This window comes from Callorhinchus milii, unplaced genomic scaffold, assembly GCF_018977255.1.
Source record: "Callorhinchus milii isolate IMCB2004 unplaced genomic scaffold, IMCB_Cmil_1.0 Scaffold2, whole genome shotgun sequence".
In the NCBI taxonomy this organism is placed as follows: domain Eukaryota; kingdom Metazoa; phylum Chordata; class Chondrichthyes; order Chimaeriformes; family Callorhinchidae; genus Callorhinchus; species Callorhinchus milii.
Window position 1 is genome coordinate 3,181,330 of NW_024704743.1, and position 10,297 is coordinate 3,191,626.

The following is a 10,297-nucleotide window of genomic DNA, read 5'->3' on the forward strand; positions in this document are numbered from 1 at the left end:
CTATTATTATATTGATTGCAAGGACTCTTACTAATATTATATTGATTGCAAGGACTCTTACTAAAATTATTATTGAATTGAATGCAAGGATTATTATTAATATTATTATATTGACTGCAAGAATTATTACTAATATTATTATATTGACTGCAAGGATTATTACTAATATTACATTGATTGCAAGGATTATTACTAATATTATTGTATCGAATGCAAAGACTCTTACTAATATTATTATTATATTGACTGCAGGGATTATTACTAATATTATTATTGTATCGAATGCAAGGATCATCACTACTATTATTATTTTATTGATGGCAAGGATGAGTACTGATACTATTATTGTATTGATTGCAGGGATTAGTACTGATATCACTATTATATCGAAATGCAAGGATTAGTACTGCTGTTATTATTTTTTTGATGGCACGGATTTATTACTAATATTATTATTGACTCGAATGCAAGGATGATGATGATGATGATGATGATGTCAGGTCTGAGGTTGGAGGAGAGGCGGTCGGGCGGCGATGGCAAACTCAGGGTTGAGTTGGCATCTGGTCTCCGGAGACTGTCTGATGGATTGCAATAAGCATTTTTCCCATTTCCATCTCCCACCTGATCGAGGAGGAGCGTATAAAAGCCGCAGCTGCTGGTGTGAGCGTCCTGTCAGCACTGACCGTCAGCAACAGTCAGCTACAGGGGGGTGGGGGGGAGGGGGGTAGGTCGCTGTCCAAGAGCTGAAACACACATACACGCACACACACACGCGCGCGCGCACACACACACACACACATACATACACACACACACACACACACACACACATACATACATACATACACAGCACAGAGCAAAGCGCGCACGCACACACACACACACACACACACACTCACACAGGCAGAGCACGCGCACACACATACTCACACACACACACACAGCACAAGGCTAAGCACAGCACACACACACACACAGAGCGCGCACACACTTAGCACACACGCACACACGCACGCACGCACACAGCACACACATACACACTGAGCACACTCACTCACTCACTCACTCACTCACACACACACACACACACAGAGCAAAGCACACACAGACACAGACACAGCACATACATACACATACATTGCGCGCACACACACACACACACACACCAGACACACACACACACACACACAGACAAGGCGACTACAAAACATGCCTCGATCGTTCCTGGTGAAAAAAGTCAAACTGGATGACTATCCTTCCAACGCCATCGAATTGGAGAATTCCTACAGCAGAGCAGCGCCTGACAGAGTGGCCAGTCTGACCTCCCGCCTGCACAGCACAGGTAGGTGTTGTTATACTGTATGTTGTACTGTATATGCACACACATCCACCATAAACACACACATACACCGCATACACACACATACACCAGATACACACACATACACCATATACACACGCATACACCATAAACACACACATACACCGCATACACACATACACCATAAACACACACATACACCAGATACCCACATTATACACGAGATACGCATATATAACCAGATACACACACACACACACATATATACACTAGATACACACAAACACCAGATACACACACATACACCAGATACATACACATACACCAGATACACACACATACACCAGATACACACACATACACCAAATACACACACATACACCAGATACACACACATGCACCAGATACACACATACACCAGATACACACACATACACCAAATACACACACATACACCAGATACACACACATACACCAGATACACACACATATACCAGATACACACATACACCCGATACACACACATACACCAGATACACACATATACACCAGATACACACATACACTAGATACGCGCATATACACCGCATACACACACATACACCAGATACATACATATACACTAGATACACACACATACACTAAATACACATACATACACTATATACACATATGCACTGTATATACACATATACACTATATACACACATATATACTATATAGAAATGCACCATGTATACATATATACTAGATTTACTTATACACTATATATACATATACACTATATATACATATACACTATATATGTATATATACATATATACATTATACACATCCATAGCCTGGCCTCTCACCTGCACAGCACAGGTAGGCTTTATCATACTGTGTGTGTATATATATATATATATATATAGAGAGAGAGTAATATATGTATATATTGTATATATGTCATTATAACAACAATAATAGCCACTGTGCACCGTTTTCCTGTGATTCCACTTTATTATTCTTGTTACTGCTTGTAATTATTTATGTAAATATATCATATATGTATAGTATATAGAGTACGTATATATATATAGAGAGAGAGAGAGAAAAATATATTTGGAGAGACCGAGAGAAAAAAATGTATAGAGTGAGAGAGAGAAATATCTATCTATCTATTTATCTATCTATCTATCTATCTATCTATATATATAAATAAATCAATGCCACAATCCATCCTGTTTGTTTCACAATTGCAGAAAGCGTTAAAATGCATATTTTATCCCGGTAAAATAAGAGGAAATCAGTGCATAATCTGCAAATAAAGACGGAGTAGAAATAGCATCTGCTTTCGGCCCTGCAGGAGCAGGGAACCAGCTTAACAGTGTGGCCAGGGAATGCTGTGTGTGTGTGCAAGCATTTTACGCAATGCGTTCAGATATTTTAACCCATTTTTTTTGTTGCAAATTTTCCTTTTAATTCATTCACTCTATATACACGCGCACACTGTATGTGTACACGCACAGCATATAGACACACGCAGCACATACGCACGCTGCACACATGCACACTGTATACACACACATGGTATATGCACACACTGTACGCAGTGACACACACACACACACGCGTCATGTACACTGACACGCACACACTGTATATATACACACATACACACACACTGTATATGCACACACTGTATACAGTAGCACACATACATACGCAATGTACGCTGACATACACACTGTATATACACGCACTGTATACGCACACACTGTATATACATACACTGTTTGCAGTGGCACACATGTACACTGTACATAGTCACACACACACACAGTAGTGTCCTGGAACTCAGTGTGTGCCTTACACAGTAATTAAAATGTGATCCCATCACAGAGACCCCCCCCCCCACACCCAGGTATTTTGTGCCCTAAACTGGGAGGTCAGGGTGACAGCTCTCTGTGTTACTGTCACTCCCCCCAACATAGCACTGTGGCTAAATATAGCAGCAGTTTGCTGACCGCGGAGAGCGTATAAATAGCAGGGAATGGTAAACAGCCACTTGTGTGTGAGTGTGAGAGAGAGCCGGTGTGTGAGTGTGAGAGCCGGTGTGTGAGTGTGAGAGCCGGTGTGTGAGTGTGAGAGCCAGTGTGTGAGTGAGAGAGAACCGGTGTGTGAGAGAGAGCCGGTGTGTGAGTGTGAGAGCCGGTGTGTGAGTGTGAGAGCCAGTGTGTGAGTGAGAGAGAACCGGTGTGTGAGTGAGAGAGAACCGGTGTGTGAGTGTGAGAGAGCCGGTGTGTGAGTGTGAGAGCCGGTGTGTGAGTGTGAGAGCCGGTGTGTGAGTGTGAGAGCCAGTGTGTGAGTGAGAGAGAACCGGTGTGTGAGTGAGAGAGAGCCGGTGTGTGAGTGTGAGAGAGCCGGTGTGTGAGTGTGAGAGCCGGTGTGTGAGTTTGAGAGCCAGTGTGTGAGTGTGAGAGAGCCAGTGTGTGAGTGTGAGAGAACCAGTGTGTGAGTGTGAGAGCCTGTGTGTGAGTGTGAGAGCCAGTGTGTGAGTGTGAGAGCCAGTGTGTGAGTGTGAGAGAGCCAGTGTATGAGTGAGAGAGAGCCGGTGTGTGAGTGAGAGAGCCGGTGTGTGAGAGAGCCGGTGTATGAGTGAGAGAGAGCCGGTGTGTGAGTGTGAGAGAGCCGGTGTGAGTGCCAGTGTGTGAGTGTGAGAGAGCCAGTGTGTGAGTGTGAGAGAGCCGGTGTGTGAGTGTGAGTGCCAGTGTGTGAGTGAGAGAGAGCCGGTGTGTGAGTGTGAGAGAGCCGGTGAATGAGTGTGAGAGAGCCGGTGTGTGAGTGTGAGAGAGCCGGTGTGTGAGTGAGAGAGAGCCGGTGTATGAGAGAGCCGGTGTGTGAGTGTGAGAGCCAGTGTGTCAGTGTGAGAGAGCCGGTGTGTGAGTGAGAGAGAACCAGTGTGTGAGTGTGAGAGCCAGTGTTTGAGTGTGAGAGCCAGTGTGTGAGTGTGAGAGAGCCAGTGTGTGAGTGTGAGAGAGCCAGTGTGTGAGTGAGAGAGCCGGTGTGTGAGTGTGAGAGAGCCAGTGTGTGAGTGAGAGGGCCGGTGTGTGAGTGTGAGAGCCGGTGTGTGAGTGTGAGAGAGCCGGTGTGTGAGTGTGAGAGCCAGTGTGTGAGTGTGAGAGAGTCGGTGTGTGAGTGTGAGAGCCGGTGTGTGAGTGTGAGAGAGCTGGTGTGTGAGTGTGAGAGAGCCAGTGTGTGAGTGTGAGAGAGCCAGTGTGTGAGTGTGAGAGAGTCGGTGTGTGAGTGTGAGAGCAGGTGTGTGAGTGTGAGAGAGCTGGTGTGTGAGTGTGAGAGAGCTGGTGTGTGAGTGTCAGGGAACCAGTGTGTGAGTGTGAGAGAGTCGGTGTGTCAGTGTGTGAGAGCCGGTGTGTGAGTGTGAGAGCCGGTGTGTGAGTGTGAGAGCCAGTGTGTGAGTGTGAGAGAGTCGGTGTGTGAGTGTGAGAGAGCCGGTGTGTCAGTGTGTGAGAGCCGGTGTGTGAGTGTGAGAGCCGGTGTGTGAGTGTGAGAGAGCAGGTGTGTGAGTGTGAGAGCCGGTGTGTCAGTGTGAGAGAGCCGGTGTGTGAGTGTGAGAGAGCCGGTGTGTGAGTGTGAGAGCCGGTGTGTGAGTGTGAGAGCAGGTGTGTGAGTGTGAGAGCCGGTGTGTGAGTGTGAGAGCAGGTGTGTGAGTGTGAGAGCCGGTGTGTTGTTATGTGTGTATAAGAGAGAGACAGTGTGTGTGAGAGAAAGTGTAGTGTGTGTATGTGTGTGTGTGAGAGAGAGACAATGTGCGTGAGAGGGACCGTGTGTATGTGTGTGTGTGAGAGGGACAGTGTATGTGTGCGTGTGAGAGGGACAGTGCTTGTGTGTGTGTGAGAGGGACAGTGTGTGTGTGTGTGTGAGAGAGAGAGACAGTGTGTGCGAGAGAAAGTGTAGTGTGTGTGTGTGCGCGTGTGTGAGGGAGAGACAACGTGTGTTTGTGTGGGATACACTGAGTCTGAGAACTTGGAGCTTTCTCACAGCCTTTCCCCCCCTCTCCCCCCCCCCCCACCCCTTTCTCCCTCTCTCTGCCACTCTTATCTGTCGCTCCTTCCTCCCTCTCTCTTCCCCCTCTCCACGTCCGCCCCCCCACTCTCCCTACCTCTCTTTATCTTTTTCCCCCTTTCTCTCTGCGGCTCTCAATCCCCTGTCTCCCCGCATCTCTCTACGCCCGCCCGCTCGCTCGCTCCCCGTCTCACGACCTCTCTTTCTCGTTCTCAAAGAAACGTAGACACAGGAATAGGGCCAATCAGCCCCTCAAGCCTGTTTGGCCATTTGATCAGATCACGGCTGATCTGTACCTCAACTCCAATTAATTGGCCTTAACTTTACGTCATCCGCACATTTGGATGTAAGACTCTCTATTCCTTCAACCAAGTCATTTATATACATATACACACACACACACACACACCCGCACATATATATATATATATATAGATATAATATAAATGGTGTAAAGCTGAGGCCCCAGTACAGACCCCCGGGAACGCCACTTGTCACGTCCCGCCAATCGGAGAAAGTTCCTTTCATCCCTACGCTCCGTTTCCTGCCTCCCAATCAACTGCCAACCCACGTCGCAAGGTCACCTCCGATTCTAAGCGCTTTTATTATTGCTAATAACCTCTTGTGCGGAACCTTATCAAATGCCTTCTGAACGTCCGGGTAGACGACATCCATAGACACCTCACTCATCCAGAGTCATCCCGCTCAGCTCCTGTCAGCCCAGCAAGCCAAAGCTCTAACGGGTAGGATGGTCCTAGCTGGACGAGCAGCGGGTTAAAGCTTGCCGGCAGCCATATCAATGGCAGGCTGTGTGTTTTTTGCTTTGCCCGAAAGGGCGGTGGAAGCCGATTCGATAGCAACTTTCAAGAGAGAAGTAGATAGATATTTGGGGAGGACAAATTTGCAAGGCAATGGGGAGAGCGCGGGGGGAGTGGGACTAACCTGGACGGCTCTTTCAAAGAGCCAGCGGGCACACAATGGGCCGAATGGCCTCCTTCGGTGCTGTATAATTCTCTGATTCTATGATATGTCAGGCACCCGGCTGACCAAAGCCAACAGACCCTGCCTCCCAGCCGATTCCCAAGCCACGTTACGAGGCCACCTCCGATTCCGAGTGCTTTCCTTGTCGCTAATAACCTCTCGTGTGGAACCTGATCAAATGCCTTCTGGAAGTCCAGGTAGACCCCACCCATAGAGACCCGTCTCTCTTTAATCCGCCTCCTCAAAAAACTCTCTCTCTCCCAGGTTACATCAGTGACTACATCAGGCCGAGCAGTGTTTACGAGGATGGTGACACCGGCCTCCGGCTGGCCTCCCCGGAGCCCCTCTACGCGGCGGTGCCGGGGCGGGAGTGCTGCCGGCCGGAGCAGCCGGAGCAGCCGGACAGCCCGCAGGCGGGGGCCGGCTACATCAACGGCGACGCCGCGGTGAGCGAGGGCTACAGCGTGGCTGCCTTCTTCATCACCGACGGCCGGTCCAGACGAAGGAGGAGGGGCGGGGCCGGGGGCGGAGGCGGAGGCGGAGGCGGGGCCGGGGCGGGGGCCGGGGGCGGGTCCGACGACGACGCGGGGCGAGGCCCCACCCACCGGCACGCCTGCGGGGAGTGCGGTAAGACCTACGCCACCTCGTCCAACCTGAGCCGCCACAAGCAGACCCACCGCAGCCTGGACAGCAAGTTGGCCCGCAAGTGCCCGACCTGCGGCAAGGTCTACGTGTCCATGCCGGCCATGGCCATGCACCTGCTGACCCACGACCTGCGGCACAAGTGCGGGGCTTGCGGCAAGGCCTTCAGCCGGCCCTGGCTGCTGCAGGGCCACATGCGCTCGCACACCGGGGAGAAGCCCTTCGGCTGCGCCCACTGCGGCAAGGCCTTCGCCGACCGCTCCAACCTGCGGGCCCACATGCAGACGCACTCGGCCTTCAAGCACTTCAGCTGCAAGCGCTGCCACAAGACCTTCGCCCTCAAGTCCTACCTGAACAAGCACTACGAGTCGGCCTGCTTCAAGGGGGGCCCCGGGGGCTCCCCCCCCGACACCACCGGCACCGCCAGCCCTGCACTCAACGCGGTGGAGGCCTGACCTGGCCTGACCACTCTCTCCTCATCTTCATTCATTCATTCATTCATTCATTCATTCATTCATTCATTCATTCATTCATTCATTCATTCATTCATTCATTCTTCCATCCTCATCGACTTCCTCCTCATCATCTTCGTCTCCCTCACTGCGGAGTCCTGAGGCTCAGTGGTTAGAGCGCGAGAGGACCTGGGTTCCATTCCCGGGGTTTACTCCGCACGCCTCTGTTTACTCAGGAGTAAACCCGGAAGCCGGTTGTTAGTCGATTGGCGGATCGCTTTTTCGAGGATAATAATCCCTTCAAAAAGAGAATTAACAAATTCGTCAGTCAGTCCTCGCCTGTTTGCTGTGCGTAATTGGCTGCCGCATTTCGCCCCCAAAATTCACTTTACAGTGTATCCCGTGAAGCGCTTTGAGACGTCTCGAAGACGCGAAAAGGCGCTGTATCGTATGCAAGGATTATTATTATTATTATTATTATTATCTCCTCAGCGTCTTCATCGCCCTCGTTTTCATCTCTCTCCACCTCCTCCTCCATCACCTTCATCTTCCCCTTCAAATTGCTCCTCACCTTCGTCGTCATTGCCCCTTTCCTCTTCCTCGTCCTCTACCTTCAAGTCATACACCGAACCAGGAGAAACAAGACACAGATGTTGATTGCCACGTGTGATAGATAGCACATCGAAACTATTTTCTACAAGAGAGAATGGAAGAAATGTTCTGCTTGTGATTTTCGCATGAACTTTATACAGGAATAGATTTTAAACAAAAACTCCTCACTTTAAGCTGTAGAGACACTAAAACCCGGCAAACTCGTTCGCTGAAATTCAGCGAAGGAACTGAAGGTGTTTGTAAACCACCGAGAGGTCGAACCTTTTCTATCGGAGGACAATAGTAGTCTTGTCTACCCAACGATTGATCTGTGGCCCCCTTCTCTCTCACCTTTAAGGTAACATTGTGTGTAACAAAGTGATTTTTTTTTTAATGGAATTATTTATTGTTTGTTTTATTGTTTTTTTTATTTATTTATCTGTTTGTTTATTGATTTATTTATTTATTTATTTATTGGATCCTATGCACAGTGCACTCTTTCTGAAGTACTGAGTTGCATTTTATATCTTAGTATGGTTTGTTCCTCCCCAAAAGCTCCCAACCCAACCCCAACTCAACCCCCCCCCAACCCCCAACTCAACTCCAACCCCACCCCCAAACCCCACCGCCAACCCCAACCCCAACCCACCCCCAGGCCCACTCCCAATCCGACCCACAACTCAAGCCCCAACCCACAACCGCAACCCCACCCCCAGCTCAACCCCAACCCACACCCCCAGCCCCACCCTCAACCCAATTCCATTCCAACTCAATTCACCCCAACCCAACTCTACTAACCCCAATCCAATACCAATCTAACCCATTCAATCCCACCCCAAATCCACCCACCCAACCCATCCCAACCAATCCCAACCCAGCCCAACACAATGCAACCCCAACCCACTCCACCCCCAGCCCCATCCCAACTCAAGTCACCCCTCTCAACCCCTGAACCCTACCCCAGCCCCAACGCCAACACCCTACCCCCATTTATTTGGTCCATCACTGAGCTCAGTATTTGATCAAGTGTTAAATGTGTTACAGAAATGCCAAAGCGCTTGTCACTTTCCGAAAGGGGGTTTACAAAAAGGAGAGAGGAGAGGGAAACAAACCGGTTGGGTTTATTTTAAGAAACTCTGCATTTTACGCATGCAACAAATATCGAATCTATGCCAATTGTAAAGTATTATATTTTAACTTTTTTGGATAAATAAGAATAAATACCGTAGCCAGTTTTTTGGGGGCAATATTTCACGTAGGCGCCTACAATAAACTATAGAAGCAATAATAATATCTGACGCATGATATTTTTAAGAAGCGGGAAAAATAGCGTTTGAAATAAAATAAAAAGCAGATGATATCAGGTACATTTTAATCCAGTATTCTGAATAGGAGGGGAATAAAGCAGTTATTTAAAGAATAATAATACTTAATAATAACATGATAAAATATTCAGGGACTTTTCCAATATAGTCTTATAGACAAATTAATCTTCCATTTTAATGCAATGCTTGCTTTCCTTTCATGGTAGTGTCTGTCTTCAGGTGCTGCAAGGACAGCGCTTCTAACCATTCAGTTTCTGAGTGGGTTTCGTTAGCCCTGTAATCATCCTAAGTCACCCCATCTTACTGTCTGACACTGTCTGACACCATGTCTGACACGAACTAGTAGCACTCCTAGAATCAGGTAGAAATCGCTGTATTTATTATCAATAAACAATAAAGGACGAGGGGTTTGAATGGGGGAAAGGGCAGGTCAACGGGACCGAAAAGGTTCGCTCGCAAAGGAATAGTCACGGGCACGATGGGACGAATTAATCGGCTTCTTCTGCTCTGCTAATAGGATGATGGTTCTGTGATTCTAACCCGCTTTTAAAATAAAATAAAGAGCAGGGGATGTGTAGCGAGAGAAAGAAAGCGGGCGGGCGGGCGGACGGGCGAGAGGGAGAGAGCGAGAGAAATAAAACCCTGTAAATACTATTCGAGACTTGAAAAGAAAAACGAAAAGCACCATTTTGAGTTGTTGTTAAAAAAAAAAGTGCTATAATCTCCTGTATGTGCGGAGATTTTCATGAGATTTTTTTTTTAAAAAGCCAGTATCTGAACAGAACGGTTGTAAGCACAATGGCACCAGACACGTTTGGAGCACTTCATAATTTAAAAATAATAAATAAAGACAATTCGTAATATATCATGTGTGTGTTTCTTATTTCTTGCCATAATCATTTCCTTCCCTTGTTTATTCC

At 47.9% G+C, this 10,297-nt stretch overlaps 1 protein-coding gene across 1 annotated transcript; it reads left to right on the plus strand.

Annotated features, from left to right (window-relative positions):
- The first annotated feature begins 1,197 nt into the window (after positions 1–1,197).
- LOC103183655 (transcriptional repressor scratch 1) lies at positions 1,198–7,490 on the plus strand. Its single transcript, XM_007901246.2, has 3 exons — positions 1,198–1,342; positions 6,632–6,880; positions 6,962–7,490. Exons 1-3 carry the CDS (start codon positions 1,210–1,212, stop codon positions 7,462–7,464), a joined length of 885 nt encoding a protein of 294 aa, XP_007899437.2. The 5' UTR covers positions 1,198–1,209; the 3' UTR covers positions 7,465–7,490.
- Positions 7,491–10,297: the final 2,807 nt, after the last annotated feature.

What these genes read in the sequence shown, in the direction of transcription:
- LOC103183655 (XM_007901246.2), top strand. Translation starts at nt 1,210, where the DNA reads ATGCCTCGATCGTTCCTGGTGAAAAAAGTCAAACTGGATGACTATCCT. An exon ending in CTCCCGCCTGCACAGCACAG is followed by an intron (nt 1,343 to 6,631) that starts GTAGGTGTTGTT and finishes TCTCTCTCCCAG; the next exon opens with GTTACATCAGTGACTACATC. An exon ending in GTCCAGACGAAGGAGGAGGG is followed by an intron (nt 6,881 to 6,961) that starts GCGGGGCCGGGG and finishes ACGCGGGGCGAG; the next exon opens with GCCCCACCCACCGGCACGCC.